General features: G+C 43.6%; 2 protein-coding genes across 6 annotated transcripts in view; one reads left to right on the top strand and one right to left on the bottom strand.

Annotated features, from left to right (window-relative positions):
• The window catches only part of TPMT (thiopurine S-methyltransferase), a 33,341-nt gene extending 31,238 nt beyond the window's left edge, over positions 1–2,103 (bottom strand). The window contains exon 1 of the mRNA XM_075533442.1: positions 2,007–2,103. The gene's annotated coding sequence lies outside the window, so the exon portion shown is untranslated. The remainder of the gene's footprint in view (positions 1–2,006) is intronic.
• Positions 2,104–2,398: 295 nt separating this feature from the next.
• The window catches only part of KDM1B (lysine demethylase 1B), a 59,601-nt gene continuing 43,085 nt past the window's right edge, over positions 2,399–18,914 (top strand). For 2 of the 5 annotated variants that reach the window (XM_075533433.1, XM_075533426.1), the window contains exons 1-6: positions 2,399–2,629; positions 2,951–3,099; positions 13,026–13,125; positions 13,964–14,106; positions 15,066–15,155; positions 15,764–15,875. In XM_075533433.1, the coding sequence (XP_075389548.1) occupies positions 13,039–13,125; positions 13,964–14,106; positions 15,066–15,155; positions 15,764–15,875 (432 nt within the window). In that variant the 5' untranslated portion in view covers positions 2,399–2,629; positions 2,951–3,099; positions 13,026–13,038. The remainder of the gene's footprint in view (positions 2,630–2,950; positions 3,100–13,025; positions 13,126–13,963; positions 14,107–15,065; positions 15,156–15,763; positions 15,876–18,914) is intronic. The other 3 variants (XM_075533432.1, XM_075533436.1, XM_075533435.1) reach the window with 3 other exon arrangements.

Below are 18,914 nucleotides of genomic sequence, written 5' to 3'. Positions count from 1 at the left end.
GGTGAGACACGTTTCATGCACTTTTGATATGTTATCAATCCTTGGAACAGGATTTAATGCTTGGTAAAGTAGAAGGGCAGTGAAAAAGAGGGAAACCCTTGCTAGTAACTGAATCACTGGCTGCAACAATGGGTTCAAATATAAAACCTACTGTGAGACCGACAGGGCCTGTTTCATCCTGTTGTACATAGGTTCTCTATGAGCTGGACCTACTAACAGCAGCAGCAACAACGCACTATCACTTATTCCACTTCCTCCAAGGCTTTCCTGTTTCCATTCCTCCCATCTCCTAAATGCTGGCCTTGGGAAAATACGATCCTTGTGATCTTACTTACGTGGTTGGTTAGTCTATCAAGGGGGTGAGGTCAGTTCTGGACTTGAAAGGTGACTCAAGGCCATTGTCTTGAGGGCCTCTTGTGATTTTGAGTTTTGGTCTTCCATTTCACTCCCACTCTATCCAGGACCTTCTAAGGCAGTGGTTCTCAACCTTCCTAATGCCGCCACCCTTTAATACAGTTCCTCATGTTGTGGTGACCCCCCATTAGATTATTTTTGTAATTTTGCAATTGGGGGACCCCTGTGAAAGGGTCATTCGACTCCCAAAGGGGTCGCGATCCACAGGCTGAGAACCGCTGTTCTAATGGGATTCCTTTGGGAGCACTTGGTGGTGGTAGCTGGGCACATCTCCTTCTGCTGATCAATCACTAACTTTAGGTCAGGGATCTAATGTAAAGTAGCTTACATCACGGAGGGATCCTTTTGGACTACACTTGCATGCTATTGTGGGTGGATCTATAATGTATGATAAGGAGCCCTGGTTGTTTTGTTGGGGTGTTAACAAGTTGGGGTGCTAACTGTAAGACTAGCAGTTGGAAACCAGCAATCACCCTACGGGAGAAAGTTGGAGTTTTCTACTCCGGCAAAGACTTAGTCTTGGAAACTCACAGGAGCAGTCCTACCCTGTCTTATAGTGTCACTATGAGTCCATATTAGTGCAGCGAGTTTTGTGGGTTTTTAAAAAAATTAATGATTTATCCATGAAAACAGAAAACCTCACATAAAAGCAGGTATTTCAAGAGAAGTCCCCCTTTAGTTGCAAAATCTAGCCTCCGTTCTAAGGGCAAGGTGGCTCCATCAGAACTGGGAACATAAATCAAGTTAGTTCAGTAAGTATTTGCTGACAAGTGACTTTTGTCAATTCCTGACAAAGTCAGGTGACAGTTAAGGAACGATCTGACCATACCGGGGAATGCAACAGAGTGTTCCAATTCGCCTGTCTCTAATTCCAGCCAGCAACTTTGGACTCTGACTAGAACTTTCATAAAGGAATTTTCAAGTACAACAGACATAAAAGAAGCATAACCCTTATGAATGCAAGATAATTTGGAAATGCTGAAGTTTGATTTTTCCCATAAACATTTGCTCTGAGAGACCCAGGAGCCAAGAGTTACTTGCAGGGAACAAACTTGAATTTCAGACTTGGAAGAGCGTCCTCACTGGCCCATGCACTTGAACCCCGTGGATCAATAGCACCTCGAGTTAAGTGATACTTTAAATTAGCAGAGTGCGTAAATCTTGATAAGCATCATGGAACATAACTCTCCCAATAGCTTTCCGGCGAAATAAAACAAGATGAAAGTACAAATTCCAATGCTAAGGCAGTCAAGTTTACTAGCCATTCTCCCGCCAAACATTATCCTTTCCCTTTTCAGTGCTTCTGTTTAAGTTTTATTTTTACATTTTGTTAAACTGACGTAGAATTTACCTAGACGAGCATGCCAGGTACTTCGCTTTTCAAAAAAAAAATAATTCATACACAACAATGCTTTGGTTCAAAACCAAAATGGTCAAAGGTCATTCATCTCAGTTCCTGTTTCAGGCCCGGTAACACCGTGGCAGGGTTGGATGTTCGCGTTCCTTAGGATGCCCATATCACCCACGCACGCGCTCTGCGTCCGGGGGGGGAAAGTACCTTTTCCGCCACCAGGTGCTTCCGCCATTATTACCTGAGTCTGGCAGCTGCAGCAGCGGCTGTAGTCCCTCGGCGCTTGACCTCCACTCCCGGCTCCTCTCAGAAGTCCCGCTCCAGGCCCCGCCCACCACTCCTGGGTACCGCCTGGACCCGCCCACCCCTCCTCGGGCCCCGCCAGGAACCGCCCATCTTCCACGGGCCCCGCCCACCCCTCCTTGGGCCCCGCCTGGACCCGCCCACCCTCCACGGGCCCCGCCCACCACTCCCGGGTACCGCCAGGAACCCCCCACCTTCCACGGGCCCCGCCCACCCCTCCTCGGGCCCCGCCTGGACCCGCCCACCCTCCACGGGCCCCGCCCACCACCCCCGGGTACCGCCTGGCCCCGCCCACCCCTCTCCGGGCACTCGGGTTTGCGCAGCGGCGGAAATGGCCAGGGCGGGGCGAGAGCCTGGGCGAAGGCGAAGTGCCGGCGGAGACCCTACTTCTCCCTGATCCCGTCGGCTCCGCCCACTCCGGGTCACGGCGTGTCGGGGCGGAAGCGGCGGCGGCGGAGCGCGAGCCGCGGCTCGTCGCGCGGTTCCGAGGGTCTGGTGCGCCCGGCGCGCGGTGCCCGAGCAGCGCCCGCAGCCCGAGTGCCAAGTAGCCGGCGCTCCCAGGTGGGGGGCGCGCGGCTCCGGGGGCGGACGCGTGGGCGGCGGCCAGTTTCGGGTGACCCTGCTGCACTCAGCACACAGGCTGGGGTGCGAGCGCCCACCCCACCCCCCCCTGTGCGGCGCCCCTCGCGTGGTGAGAGGTGGGCGGTGTCCCCCGAAGCTGATCCCATCCCCCCGCTTGGCGATTGGTTGAGGTTCACGGTGGGAATCCCTGTTGGAGAAAGGGGGAATCCCTGGCTGGGGGTGGGGGCGTCAGGGTTCCCCAGTTCTTGTCTTTCTTGGCGGGTCTCTCCTAACCCCCTGCATTGTTTGCTTTCCGTACAGCGGTGCCTTCTCCCCGAGACTCCGTGCACCTCTTCAGCTCGAAGGTGAGCGCCTCGGACTGACTGTTGCTTCTCGCAGGACGACGCCAGCGCTTTTCGGGAAGCGAGCGGCTGCAGCTGGCACTGCAAACGTTAGCGCTTCCTCCTGAGGTTTGCCAAGTCTTGTCACCTGTGGGGTACCTTCCCCGGGGGATTGGGGGGCGGAGGGGGAGACCCCACGGTCCGAGTCCAGAAACTCCCTGGCTGCGGGGGTTGCAGTGATGTGCCAGCGCACCCACCGCGCCTTTGAAACATGACTGGCATTCCCAGGCTGCTGGGGGAACTCCTTCCAGGATTGGGGGACTCCAGGGAGATGGCCCAGTTTGGTGGCTATCAGTCAAGTCTGGCAGCTGGCAAGTGAAAGAAGAAAGGGACAGGCCCAGCTGCAGAAAGTTGGGGTTCAGTGAGCTGGAACTCAGCAAATAGAGGCCCAGGCTTTCTTTGGGGTAAGCTTACACGTCTATGTGGAAGGGCGAGTCGCCTCAAGTTGGGAAGATTTCCCCCCCTGGTCCCCCCACATACACTCCTCAGGACTTTCCCCTGTTTTTTATTTTTTCTTACAAAACAAAATACACCCTGTTTTTTGTAATAGGAGAAAGGAAGCTGGCAGAAAGCTTTTTCAGTGAAGGACAGACAACTGGAGGGCAGGTTTCTTAAACAGGGACAGGAGAGAATTGCCATCAATAATGAATTGTTTTTCAAGCAAAGAAATAGGCAGTAAAAGACATCCAGGCAATTGCACCGGATCCATATTTCTGTAAATTTGTTAGTGGGGGGACTGCTCCTGCTTATTGCCCAAAGGGAAATTCTTGTTTCTGTTGCCTCTGAAGAAGATTCTAGTAGTTTGTCCTACGTCTAGACGCATACTGACTCCATTTTAACTGTGTATTCCCACCTGGAGTCATTTTATCCCCATTTTAATGAAAATTCCCTGAGTAACACGTTTTTAAAAATTTACCTGTTTTGAATAAGCGATTTTGGAAAAAGTTCCTGAAAGTTACTAAAATTGAAAGCCAGAGATATTAATATATTTACTGATAGATATATTGGGGGGGAACCCACCTGCCATACCTTTCTTTAGCCACCTTAAAAGAAAGCCAAATTTTGAATTTGAAAGAAATATGCTTATAAAACTATTTTGAATGTGATGCAAATTTTTCGATTTAAAGTTAGGAGTGTATGTTAATTTGAAGAATGACTCAGGAAAGAAATTCGTCAGTGCAGTAATTTTTTAAATGATTTTCCAAAACTATATTTTAAAAACAGTAGTTGTAGTAGCCATTCCAACTTCACTTAATCTCTTTTCCTTCATTTTAAAATTCAAGAACCCAGCAAAGGTGAAAATACTAAGTACTTTAAAAAAAGCAGAAAAAGAAAAAAGGGTAATGGTAGATAACCTTTAATTGGGTGATTAAAGTTGAAACCATAGCCACCCTGAAAACAATTACTCAAAAAATTTTCTTGGACAGCAAAAATGTAAATGGCTGTGATCGCTAATGTTTCCGTTTCTTTTTTTAACTCTGTCTTGAAGTGCATTATTCTTTGCATTCAAATATATATTTTCCAGTATACCTGTACTACTGCCGTTGAGGGGTTTCTGACTTGAAGTGACCCTGAAGGCAGAGTTGAGCTGCTCCTGAGTGGTTTCAAGGCTGTCAGAGAGCAGATAGCCTCATTTTCTCCAATCTAGTGGACTGCTGGATTTGAACACCAGACCTTTTGCTTGGTTGCTCAAAGAGGAATGCATTACATCATCAGAGCTTTTCTGTCTAATACACAGTAGCTTCAAAATACTTGATCAGACTTCCATAAACTCTGCTCTTTTGGAAATACTTGTATTTATAAGTGAATCGAGCTGCGGTTCGTGTAACACTTCGACTGAATTCACTTAGGTTCCAAATCCCCATGTTCAATGTCAAATGTTGGTTTGTTTGAAGTGAACCTTTTTGTCACTAAATACTCCAAGGCCATTTCAATTTTACTTGACCTTTTTATTTATTTATTTTTTTTAAAGCTACTCAGACCATTATTTAGATTTCAGGGATTAGGAATCTGGAGAGATTTATTTTGGGGTTTTGAATGAAATACATATTACACAGTAAGCCCGTGCTTAGTGGTGGGGGCTGGCACCCCCTCCAAGTACAGCACAGCCTATCTCTATAGATGAAGTCAACAGCAATGTCTTCCTAAAATTAAACCTTTTTTTTATTCCCCTTTCATCCCTCCCCTCACTCTGTTCCTGCCCTGGCCTTGTAATCATCAAAGCTTTGCCTTTTGGCTTATAAACTAGCTATCTTCTTTTAATAATGATGATATTAAATGTTTATCTCTGCAAGATTGACCGAGTTTGTTAAACATAACGTTCTCTAGTTTTATCAATGTCTTATGATTCTTTAAGAGAGTTGTCATCATTTTTAACTAATACATAAAGTTCCATAATATGAATGTATCAGACTTGTTTATCCATTCCTCTGTAGTTGGGGTTTTTGATTGTTTACATATTTTTGCTATTGTGGAAATGTTGCAATAAACAGATGTACATATATGTCTTCATGTTGGATTCTTACCCTCTTTTGGAGTATACGCCCAGTGGAGATTGCTGGATCATAAGGTACTTACTTGTGTTTGCTTCTGCTTAAGGACATGCCCTACTGATGTCCGTAGTGATTGTGTAATTGCACAGGCCCATCAGCAATGTAAGTGTTCCTATCTTTTCAGCTCCTCTCCCGCATTCATTATTTTTTGTTTTATTGATTTTTGCCAAAAAGTGTTGGTGTGGGGCATCTCCTTGTTTTAATTTTTATTTCTCTTATTGCTAATGATCGAGAACATTTCTTCATATGGTTGTTGGCCGCCTAGTTATTGCCTTTGGTAAATTGTTCATGTCTTGTGCCTCTCTTTTGATGGGGTTACTTGTAATTTTCTTGTTAAGATGTAGTTTTCTATAGATTTTGGAAATGGGCCCTTTATCTGATGTATTATTACTGAATATTTTTTTCCCAATCTGTGGCTTCTCTGTTGACTCTTGATGAAGTCTTTTGGTGTGCATAAATTTGTGCCTCTCGGTTGTTTATTTTGTCTTCTCTCGTGTGGCTGTTTTTCCGTTATGTTTGGTATTGTGTTTATACCTTTTATTAGGGTCCTTACGTTTGTCTCTCTTTGTTCCTTGATGGCCTCAATACTTGTGTGATTCCTGTTTAGTGCTTTGATCCAGCTTGAGCTTGTTTTTGCACATGGCGTGAGTGCTGGTCTTGTTTATTGTTTTGCAGATAAGGTCCAGTTTTTCCAGCATCGTTTGTTGTAAAGGCCATCTCTTTCCCATTTGACGTGTTTGTAGTTGTTTATCAGAAGCTTGGTATCTGTAGGTGCTGGCTTGTATTTCTGGGTTCTGATTCTAATCCATTTGTCTTCATAGCTGTCGTTGTACCAGTACCAGCTTTTGATTATGGTGGCTGTCTAGTAGGTTTTAACGTCTGGTAGTGAAAAGTTTCTTACTTTGCTTTTATTTTTAAATTTTTATTTTATTTATTTTTAAGACATTTTGTTGGGGGCTCATACAACTCTTATCACAATCCATACTTACATTAATTGTATAAAGCACATCTGTACATTTCTTTTCCCTAATCATTTTCAAAACATTTGCTCTCCACTTAAACCCTTGGCATCAGATCCTCTTTTTATTTTTAAATTTTTAAATAGTGTTTTATTTTTCCCAGGTTTCTATTTTTAAATTTTTTAAGTGTTTTATTTATCCTGGGTTTCTTTCCTCATCATAAAGAATTGGTAATTTTTCTATTTCTCTGAAAAATTGTGGTGGAATTTGGATGGGAATTGTATTGAGTCTGTGAAGTAATTTGCGTAATATTGACATTTTCACAATATTTAATCTGCCTATTCAGGAAGTTGGTAACTTGTTCTGTTTTTGTAACTTCCTTTTGGTTTCTTGATGGAGTATATTGTAGTTGTCTTTGAATAAGTCTTTTACTACTTTTCTAAGATTTATTCCTGAATATTTTATGTTTTATGTAGTTACTGTAAATAGTATTTCTTTGATATCTTTTTCGGCATTATCATTCTTAATATTACAAGAATCCAACAGATTGTTTGGTGATCTTACAGTCCGCTACTCTGCCAAGTTTTTCAATTAGTTTGAGGAATTGTTTAATTGAATCTTTGTGGTTTTCTAGATACAGGATTATGCCATCCATAAATAGATTTTTATTTCTTCTGTTTCCTATCTGGATTACATTAATTTCTTTTTGATGTTTGATGGCTGTAGCTAAAATTTTCAGAATTATATTAAATAAAACTATCAAATATTTTTGCTGTTATATATGTTTGTGTACCATACAATAGTGGTTCATTTTACGCATAATGTGGACTATATATAGATATATATGTGTGCATTACATAACATTTGTTAAATTGGACAGTGTTTCTTTCACATTTGGGAACTGAAAATGGGTTTCGCAAAGCCTTTGGGTGTTGCAATGATGGGTAGACTAACAGCATTACTGCTGAGCCAGCACTGTGGGTGCTACCGTGCTTCGCGCTGGGCATTGGACAGCTAATGTCCAGGCTGGTGGTTCAAGCCCATCTGTCGGTCTGCGTGAGAAAGACAAAGCTTTCTTCTCCTGTAAAGATTTGTAGCCTCCAAAGTCCTCTGAAGGGTCTTTATGAGTCGGAATCAATTTAATAGCAGTGTTTCTTTGTTTTTATGTGAACTAAATGGAGATTTATTTACAGGAGTTTCAGAAGATGTAGGGTATATTTGCTCACGGCTCACCTATTCCTAAGCGAAGAGAATCACTGATACCGTGAACCATTGATAATCACGTCAAGATTTCTTCAAAGTAAATAACAAATGGAAAGTTTTCCTAAATGATGGGCAATGAGTATATTTTTTATGGATAATCTATGAAAAATAATCTTTTGAAGGGTGGTCCAACTCACAAATCTGAGCTGATAAAATTCCAAGATCCCCAGGATGAAGACTCCCTGTGGTGAAGTGGTTAAACCCTTACCTGCCTGCGAGCTGCTCTGCCAGGAAGGTTTGGCAGAGCCTCCTGAAAGATTGAAGGCGTTGCAATGGGCAGGTTTACTCAGACTGTCTGTTGAAATTGACTCTCCGGGTACTGGTATATGGAATGCGTATCTTGATACCTTTGTCTGCTTTTAAATTCCGTATTCATAGGTCTGCCCTATTGATTCCTCATTCTTTCTGCTTGTTTTCCACATAGAGGAAGATACAGTGGGTCAGGGTGGGTGAGGGATGACAGTGGGGGGATCTGTCTGTTAGTGAGTAGAGTGTTGTTCTTAGGTGCCTGCAAATTCAAACCCAACCCAACCCACTGCATTGAATGAATCCCAACTCAGGAAACCTGTATATTATCATTCAGATGGTTGATGTTACAGGTCCCAGACAGCCTCATCTGTCTTCCACTGAGTGGCTGGTGGTCTGAGCTCCTGACCGTGCAGCTGGCGGCCCAATCCCTAACCCATAGTGCCACCAGGCCTCTGCTTCCAGTTCATAGCCAGTTGTCATAGAATCTGCAACAGCGACCCTGCGTACAACAGAGTGAAACACTGCCTGCTCCTGCACCTCCCTTGCAATTGTTACGGTGGAGCCCCCTGTTGCAGCTTCTATGTCAGTCCATCTAGTTGAGGGACTTCGGCTTTTTCATTGATGCGGTACTTTAACTAACGTGATCTCTTTTCTTTTCCATGGACCGGTCCATCCCCGTAACATATCCCAAGTACATGAAGCAATGTCACCATCCTGGCTCTAGAGCATTCTGGTTACACTTTTAATGCAGATGTGTTTGTATCTATGGCAGTCTATAGTAAGCTTAGTATTCCTGCCCAACATAACTCAAGGCATTAATTCTTCTGTTTTCCCTGTGCGTTGTCTAGCATGCACATGCATAGGTGATTGAAAATACCGTTGGCTTGGGTCAAGTGCTCCAAGTGACAAGTTGAGTACTTTAAAGAGGTTTTAGTCACAAAATTTGCACCATACAATGCCATTTGCTTTTTTGATGTTGATCTTGATATTGCTTATTGATATGTATATATAATAAGCAATATTATTGATATGTAATATTGCTTATTGCTTGCTGTTGCTTATTGATTCTTGATATTGCTTATTGCTTCAGTTGTGAAGATTTGTTTTTTTGGGTGTGTGTGTTTGTTTACATGGAGTTAGGAGCTCTGTTGGTGTGCATTGAGGTGCTAATCGCAATGTGAGCAGTTTGAAACAAGAGCTTCTCTGTGGGGTTTCTACTCTTCTAAAAGTTAGGAGTTTCAGGAACCCAGAGGGCTGGTTCTGCCCTGTCCAGTCTGGTTGCTGTGAGTGGAAATAGATTCAGTGGCAGTGCGTTTTGTTTACATGGAAGTACCATCCACAGTGCATACTGCACGTTCTGTCCTTTCCATTCAGCACACCAGGTGGTTTCACCTGCATAGCACAGGTGTAGTTACTAAGTAAGTCTCCCTCAAACTTGGAGGCCACAAATTTCATGTACTCTGGGTTCTCAGGTAATTTGCTCAGTATACAGATTGAATAAATATGGTGAAAGGATACAACTCTAGTACACACCTTTCCTGATTTTTTTTTGAAACACCTTTCCTGATTTTTGAATCCTTCAGTATTCCTTGTTCTGTTTGAATGGCTGCCTCGCAGTTGATATGAGGTTCCACATGAGCACAGTTAAGTGTCTTGGAATTTCTGTTCTTTGAAAAATTATCCATAGTTTGCTGCTATCCATACAGTCTAATGTCTTTGCTAGTCAATAAGGTACGAGGAAACTCGTCTGGTATCCTCCGTGTTCAGCCAAGGTCTGTCCGACGTCAGCATGGTATCCCTCATTCCATGTCCTCTTCTGAATCCAACTTGGGTTTCTGGCAGCTCCATGTTGATGAGCTGCTACAACTACTTTTGAATTATCTTCGGCAAAATTTTACTTGCATCTGATATTGCATAATTTTCCCTTTATGTTGAATCACCTTTCTTTGGACACAGACATAGATCTTTTCGAGTTTGTTGACCAGGTTGCTGCCTCCCACAGTTCTTCACATGATTAGTGAGTTATTCCAGCTCTTATCAGCTTGTTGAAACACTTCAGTTGGCTTTCCATCAGTTCCTAGCGCCTTGCTTTTCTCCAGTGCCTTTATTGCAGCCTTGATTTCTTCCTTCAAAGTTGTATCGTTATCACCACAGTCAATGTTAGAGCCTTTTCTTCATTCTTGTCCTCATTGTTAGTAGTTCCCCATTTCCCCCCAACTTCCCCGACTATGTCCCTAAGAATCTATTAATCTCGTTACTATCTATAGATTTGCCTAGTCTGCATTTCATATATGGAAAATCATACCAAAAGAAACCAAAAACCTAACAACAATAACAAAATAAAACACAAAAACCTCAATCCAAAAGAACGCAGAAATAATACAAATTAGAATTAAGAACGGGAAAACAACTGCTAAGATGTTAAACCTACTCTATCTGCATTAATCCACTTTCCAATGCACTCTCCTGTGTCTGAGGGGAAGGTTGTTCAGCTCTCTGTAGTGGTCCACTGGAGTTCAGTGGAAGCTTAATCCAAGTGGGGACTCTGCAAATGGATTTTGGCTTTTCATGGCCTTTCCAGATCCTTCTGCAAACGTGATGCCCAGAATTTGAGCTCTTAATACAATTCCTCCTCTGATCTTGGATTTTATTATTTTACAGTCCTTGGATCACACAGACTGGTGTGCTCCCTATGTGTGGGCTTAGCTGACACCTCAGATAGTTGCTCATTTTAAGACAAGCTTTTAAGTCCCCGGGCAGGCTATTCTTTCTGGTAGCCAGGTATCACGGCTGTCTTCATGTTTTGCTCCATCATCTGTATCTTCACTGATCTGATAATGAGGGTAAGTATGGAGCAGGGCTGTGTCATGAGACCTAATGTTCTTGGGTTGGGGCTTATGGGTAAGTGTGAGCTCAAAATTCAGTCGTAGATATAAAGCTTATATATACATACATCCCCGTTCCACTTTAGTGGGAGTGTTAGCAGCTCTTTGAGAGAGATTATAAGTAACCTCTCTGGGGCCTTTGTTAATTCTAATAGTGTCAGAACTAGCCAATGGTATAGGATTTAAACTACTATTGCGATAAGGGGAATATCTCTTTGTAGGAAGGCAATTGGACTACATGGGATGTTCACTTCAACGTGTGAAAAACTTCAGTGACTGAATCCTGTTTGAAAAACCAATGAGGATTAGCAAAGGGCACACAATTCAGTAACACTCATTCACTACCACGGAACTGTGCCTGCAGAACCACAACATCACAGAAGGCTAAGAAAACATGAAGGCAGCCGTAGGCTCTTGATCAGATGCCAACTCTTGAAATGAATGAACATTGATTATTTTTGGTACAGTGACTAGTGCTTCCACCTTTTGCTTCTTCCTGCATCATTCACTATTTTGCTTATCAAAAAAAACTCTGACAATGTGCCTTAGGGCACCGTGCCTTAGGGCACCGTGCCCTTAGGGTTTCTAAGACTGACTCTGTAGGGGAGTAGAAAGTCTTGTCTTTCTCTCACAGAGTGGCGGGTGCTTCCGAATTGCTGACCTTGCAGTTAGCAGCCCAATCTCGTGGGGCTCCTCATTTTGCCTGTAGAATTCTTCAGAATGGCAACTTTAGGCGTGAGTACTTTTTCTTCAGTCCTTTCAGTTTGAGAAATGTTAAGCATGGCCTGTGTGCATTTTACTTATTTTGATGCACGCAACCTTCAGAGTGTCTCCTGCCAACCATCTCTAATGGCTTCTTGCTTTCATCATATATAGTGTTCTCGAGGCCGTGACACAGCTCATCTGGTGGTGTTTTGTCACTGGGATCCAGTGTGACAGATCTCTTCTCCAAATCAGATGGGATGTACTCAAAGGCCACATCCTGGCTCTAAAGGTCTTGTTTTAGTTCCTTCATCTCCAACCTGAACTTGCATGTGAGCAATTGATGGTCTGTTTTATGACAGTCAACCCCTAGTCCTGTCCTGGCTGCTCACACTGAACTTGTCCATAGTCTCTCCCCACAGATGTAGTCAAATAGCTTGTTGAGTATTCCATCTGGCGAGGGCGTGTATACTGTATATATTTGAGAGTACGATGACCCGAATATCAGCCGAGGCACCTAATTTTACCACAATAAACTGCATTAAAACTGTGCTGAAAAACTCAGCGTATACACGAGTATATACGGTATATTGCTGAAAAATGTTTTTGTAGTACATACATCATTGTTCTTGCCATATTCCCTTGTGATGTCCAACATCCTTGCTCTCCCCAAGGCCATATTTTCCAACGACCAGTCTGTCTTTGTTTCCAGCTTTTGCATTTCAATCACCAGTGATTATCCTTGAATCGTGTTTGATCAATTTCAGGCTGCCTAAGTTGATCGCATTCTTCAGTTTATTCAGCTTTAGTAGGTGGCGCATATATATAAATAGTAGTATTAATTGGCATTCCTTGTGGGCATATGGGAAGCATCTATCACAGACAGGAAGATACTTCATGACAGGCCGTGAGATGGTCTTTCTGACAATGAGTGCACCATCATCGTTTTCAAGGTGTGGTTCCTGGCATAGAACACCATATGATTATCTCATCCAAAAATTCACTTTTGAATTCATCTCAGCTCACTAGTGCCCAGCATATTGATCTTTATGTGTTCCATTTCATTTTTGACGATTTCCAGTTCTCCTGGATTCCTACTTTGTATGTTCTACCTTCCGACAACTAGTTTCTTCTCATTTTCACTTGCGTCCCATGAACAAATGAAGGTCTCAGGAGCTTCACTCCTTTCACATCATTAAGGCTAACTGTACTTTGAGGTGGCAGTTCTTCCCCATTATATTTTACAGTGCCTTCCAACTGGAAGAGACTCTTATCTCCCAGTACTACATCAGACAGAGATGCCAGTAAAGGTATCAGCAGATGCTAGCTAATAGTTGATCATTCATGGTTGTTGCTTTTCTGTGTTTTTGTTTGTGTTTTGGCAGGTTATCAGATACCATGGCAACCTCAAGAGGAAGGTCAAAGAAAAGGGCGTCTGTGGATCATTCTCCTGATAGCCTTCCGTTGAGGAGCTCCGGTAGGCAGGTAGGATTTATTTGTGTATTCGGCGCACCCTGTTTGAGCACACAAAGTTACTGAGGTGGTGGCTGAAGCATTAGAAAGGAAAGTGCCAGGTGTGGGGGCCCCCATGTTCCAGTGGAGAAATTTATTCCAGTCAGTCAAATATGTTGTGGTGTCACAGAATATTGTTGAAAATCGCCCACCTGGCAGAGGGCACTGTAAATGTAAAGGTATGGAAGGTGGATCTTCAGGGAAAGTTTAGAGAATTTGTGACCAAGTGGTTGCTTCCAGGTATGAGGCTGAGGCTTGGCTTGGAAATCATAATTCAATTATTATTGCTTGCTTTTTAAAAATAGCAGTGTTTATTGATATATATAAATCACATGCCATCAGTGGTTTAAATATATCGATCAGTTGTACAACAGTTTAATTTCCAATTTATAGTTTTAAGTGACAATTACCTTTAGCCTATAATTTAGCTGTTGGAAGACTATCTGCTGCCATTTAAAAAACATTTTTGGATCGTATAGTTTGTAGAAATTTGTAGGTACCCCCACCCCCCGTTTGTTTGCAATACGGACAGGCTAGAACTAACCCTGCACGACATAAAGAGAATTTTGATAGGGACTTCTGTTTGTTCTGAGGCTTGTAGCCCTTTCCTAGAAGTGCCCACACGAGTTTTAATTCTCTAATTAGAGACCTAGTTCTTTTTTTTTTTTCTCTTTAACAATTTAGGGAAAGGTTGGCTCAGGGCAGCCTCCAAGGAATTGCTCTGGGGAAACCCGGATGTTGAAGTTCTTGTTAAGAACAACTTCCTCTATGTAGGGGCTCTCACCCTGGCCTCCTGGGGCCGTGACCTCAGCTGCTTCTTCCCCAGGCAAAGAAGAAGGCTCCGGAGGCCACCGACGATGATGAAGAGGGCGGGTCAGAGAAGAAGTACAGGAAATGTGAAAAGGCTGGCTGTACCGCCGCGTGTCCTGTGTGCTTCGCGAGTGCTTCTGAGAGGTTCGTCCTGGTGGCGTGTCTTTGCTGTCTGTGCTTGCCCAGAGAGCATTCTTTATGGAAACTTCATCCCCAAAGACAGTTCTCCTGCAGACAGGTAGATAAAATACTGCAGGTCAGGGTTTCCTGAACATTTTGTGCACACCACGCCCTCTGTCTGTTGTACTTAGCTCAGTGGGAGCAATCACACCCCAATCAGGTATGTTTGGTGGCCAACACAAGGACCTCAGTCTGGCCAGCTGTCACTGTACAGCTCCTGGGGTTGGAGGTAGAGCAGGGCTTGGGATGGTAATGTAGGGGACAGAGTCCAGGAGCACGCAGTAGAGACCGACCGGTGCCTGCTTTCCTCCATGTGTGTTTTCCCTCGACATGCCAGTGCAGGCCTCAATGGCAGTATGTAGGCAATTGCCGTCTCGCCATTTTTATTGGACTCGCACCAGTATGACCTATGACCTTCCAGAGGGGGAAGAAATCTTGCGTTAGGGATGAAGAGTCACTACACTTGGCAAACACAAGCCGCCAGGATGTTTTGGATGCAAGGTGGGAATGTTCCCACTAGCATTATTTTCACGTAGTTTATGACTGCCTCTTTGACAGCCTCTGTCTTCTCTGTTGCCCATATGTTGGTTAGATTTCAGCTGGGCAGATTTCCTGCCTGCTCAGTTCAGGGGTGGGCTAGATTCCAGCGTTCACTGTTCACGTGGCACCGTTGAGGGCAGCTTGGCGGTGAGAGCCAGTGTGCTCTGGTGTAAAGATCTGCCATTGCTCCCTGCGGGCTACCTAAGCCCCAGGCTCTCCGATGTGCCATTAGGTTAGGTTCCTGTGTCACCAGATACCAGGAAGTGTCGGTCATCTATTCTGTATTCCTGCTTGCCGGCGAAAGGTTGTTAAGAGTCTAATAGGAAATGGCTGATAAATGTTTTTGTTTTTTCATTACCAAAGCAACGTACTCTTGTTTTCAGATGTGCCAAGAACGGCTACACCTCTCGATGGTATCATCTCTCCTGCGGCGAGCATTTCTGTAATGAGTGCTTTGACCATTACTACAGAAGGTTTGTTCCCTGACGGAGGTTCCTGCGGCGGAGGGAGGTGGGGCTGCTGGGCTTACTGAACCTGTGATGCTACGGTTTGCTCACCTGGCTCAAAAGCAGTCGGTCATGGGACAGATGCTCTTCAGCTGCAAGTTCTGAAGTGTCCAGGAGCTGTAGTGACTCCGCGATGATACGTGGGAGGCTCCACGCAAAGATATGGGGAGGGCACTGACGGCTGGGAAGTGCACCGCATCCTTCTTACTGCCTTGAGCTACCTGAGACTGATATAGAGTGCACCATGCCAGTCTGTCTGGTCTATGGGTATTGTCAAAACACCTTCCTCCTCTCATTGTGGCTAGAGGTCCTGGGTGCTGCAAACAGTTAGGGGTCCCAAGCTGCTGACGCAGAGGTTGGTGGTTCAGATCCTTCCAGAGGTGTCTTCGAAGAAAGGCTCGGTGACCTGATGCGAAAATATGACCGTATTGGCAAGGCTGTGGTGTACAGCTCTGTGACACCCACGGGGTCCCCTGGGTCAGAGTTCATCCTGGTTTTCTACTGTGACGAGTTAGTTCCTTCACATAAGATTGACGAGCCAGCCTTCTACATGTGACGGATTTGTACTGTTTCAGCCATAAAGATGGATATGACAAATACACTACATGGAAAAAGATATGGACTAGCAATGGCAAAACGGAACCCAGTCCCAAGGCATTCATGGCGGACCAGCAACTCCCCTACTGGGTAAGGAGAGGGATCCTTTCCAGGCGCTGTACAGCTTTTGCCGTGTCCACCCCAAGTGGTAGGAATGGAGGTCCAGAACTTTTCAAAACTCATTACATTTTATGCCCTTTGTATGATTGTCCAGCCATTTCGTGGGTTTTTTTTTAATGAATAGAAAACTTAGCTATTTTTGCATGGTGTAATAAAGACACTAAAGACTCATCTCCATTAGTGATGATCAATCCAACCCGATACATGCCTTGTTCATGTTTTTATTGTGTAAGTGTAAACACAATTTTATGCTTTAACTATAAATCCTAATTAGATTTGAGATCGTACTTTGGATATCATATTTTAATAATTGTTTTCTTAATTGATAATTTATATACGTATATATTTTAAAATATTTTAATGCATTCATCCATTGGAAATTTGGGTTGTTTTGACCTTTTGGTCGGTGTAATTATTGCTGGTGTGAATATTTATGTACAAGCATTTGTTTGAATACTTGTTTTTGGTTATTTTAGTATATACTGAGTAGTGGAAGGAGGGGTCACATTGCCATGGTATAGTTAGCTTTTGAAGGACTGCTGTCTTTAGTGATCTATCTATAATGGAAATACCACAAGTGGATGACTTTAGCAGGAATTTTCTCCCAGTTTCAGAGGCCAGAAGGCTGTTCAGGTAAGATTCTAGGGGAAAGCTTTCTCTCAGCTCCAGAGGGAGGCCCTTGTCTCTATAGCTGCTGCTCCTTGGTTCCCTAGCCCTGGTGCCACAGTGGTTAGTCCTCAGCTCACCACAATGTCAGCAGCTCCTCAGGAGAAAGATGACACTTTTACTCCCTTTAAGAGTTAAGGTCTTGGAAACCCACAGGGCCAGTTCTTCTCTATGAGTCAGCATCAACTCGGTGGCAGGGATTTTCGTTTTTTTTTTTGGAGTTTGAGTTTGTTTAATCTCTTTTGTAATCCCAGTGTGATTGACTCAAGACACACCCTCCTAACCCTCAATCATTAACATAACAAAGACAACCCTTTCCCAAACGGGATTCTAATTTCAGGTTTAGGGGATGGGCTCTGCTATATGCATTCTAGGGGTACTCGTCCAATCTGTAACAATTACCAGACAGTTTCCTACAACAAGGTAGCAGTTTTGCATTCCCATGATCAGGGCTGAGTTTCTCCACAGTCTCACGACATTAGTTATTTACTGGGTTTTTTATTCTAACTTCTGGTGGGTGTGAAGTGGTTTCCTACTGTGGTTTTGATTGGCATTTCCGTAATGAGTAATGAAATTAATCATCTTTTCACGTGCTCGGTGGCCTTTTGTATATCTTCTTTGGATGTTGTGTAAGTTAAAGTCTTTTAGGTTTTACTTTTAATTTTTTTGTAATGGTAAATATTAATGAGTTTTAAGAATTCTTGGTTCTGGATTCTAATAAAGCACCAGAGCCTGCTTAAAAAAATTATGGTGAATTGGTGAAAGCTTACCCATTCAGTAGTTCATACAGATTGTGTTTCAGGTCACTGACGACAATCTCCACAAGGTAACATCCCTTGTATTTACTTTTTCAATGCCCCCTTCTCGTCTGACCCTTGTGAACTTTGTGAATAAATTCTCCCCTTGATTATAAGTGATTGATTGATTAGTCTAAGGCAGCGGTTCTCAACCTGTGGGTCGCGACCCCTTTGGGGAGTTGAATGACCCTTTCACAGGGGTCATCTAAGACCATTGGAAAACACTTAATTTCTGATGGTCTTAGGAACTGAGACACCGCTCCCTTGTCAGTCTCCAGGCGGGTCTGCCCACATGTAGATATGCTGATCTGGTGAGAAAGAAGCTAGCTCAGGGTTTGCTTTGACGTTGGCTTTTTATGCATACTGTCACAAAACGTAGCAATGTAGTTTGCTGTTGTTACAGTAAGACTGTTACCCATGCTACACCATGCTTCAAGACAAAATTTCATTTATTTGTAATTACATACTGTTTTGTGATGAATCAGTATGCTTTAATATGTTCCATTTCTAACAATGAAAATATATCTTGCATATCAGATATTTACATTACAGTTCATAACAGTAGCGAAATGACAGTTATGAAGTAGCAATGAAAGTAATTTTATGGTTGGGGGGTCACCACAGCATGAGGAACTGTATTAAAGGGTCGTGGCATTAGGAAGATTGAGAACCATTGGTCTAAGGGATGTATGCCTCATCTTGGGAATCCTACCAGTCTGTATTTGACCATTAAGCTTGGTCTCTTTGTTAATTTTAAGTTCGATTCCACATTTTTCTCCCACTCTAGCCAAGATCTTCTAATGTAATCCTCTTCAGAGCAATTGGTAGTGGTAGTGGGGCACCGTCTCTTTCTTCTGGCTGTGGAGACTCATGCTTGCATGGTCATTTAGTCCATTAGACTAGCTGTTTTCCATGAATCCCTGTACAGGGAGAGACCAGTAGATGCTCATTAGATTTTAAAAACCTTTGTTGCTGATCATCAAAGTAGAATGCAGAACACTGTCGTGGTGGACTATGTTGTGGTGGTTGACCTTGGTGCCTCTCAAGATGATGGTTCTGAGCCCTGAGGCTCGCCCCTCAAGGTGTTGCGTCATGTTGAAACGTTGCTCCCATTCGTGGATATATTTGCAGCAAGGGTAAATGCCTATGTACGACTGTCTCGTCAGGCCTGTATGTTTTGTGTGTATTCTCTTCGCCTCTCTCTTCCGCCAAGTGTCTGTCTCTGCAGATGTTTGTACGTCCTCATTATTGCAGGATTGTGTATCTAGCAGTATTTGCCTCTGCCGCCTTTAACTTTCGGTCTCCCAGTGTCTTCCTCTACCTCCATCACTGGTTGCAAACTTCGCTCTTCTGTACTGCCTTGCCCAGAAGCCAAACTTGACACCCTCGCCAATTATAACTAACTACACGATTCCCTCTGACTGCTCTGTGATTGGGTCTATTTCAAATGATAGCTCTGGTCTCTTCTTTTTTGTCTTGTAGGTGTGTCATCCTTGTAAGACTTCTGTACCTGGGTTGATTTCTGAGTGGTATTGTCACGTGCATC

Source organism: Tenrec ecaudatus, chromosome 1, assembly GCF_050624435.1.
Source record: "Tenrec ecaudatus isolate mTenEca1 chromosome 1, mTenEca1.hap1, whole genome shotgun sequence".
NCBI lineage: Eukaryota > Metazoa > Chordata > Mammalia > Afrosoricida > Tenrecidae > Tenrec > Tenrec ecaudatus.
Note: the sequence above shows the minus strand (reverse complement) of the source record. Positions and strands in the feature narration are given on the sequence as shown.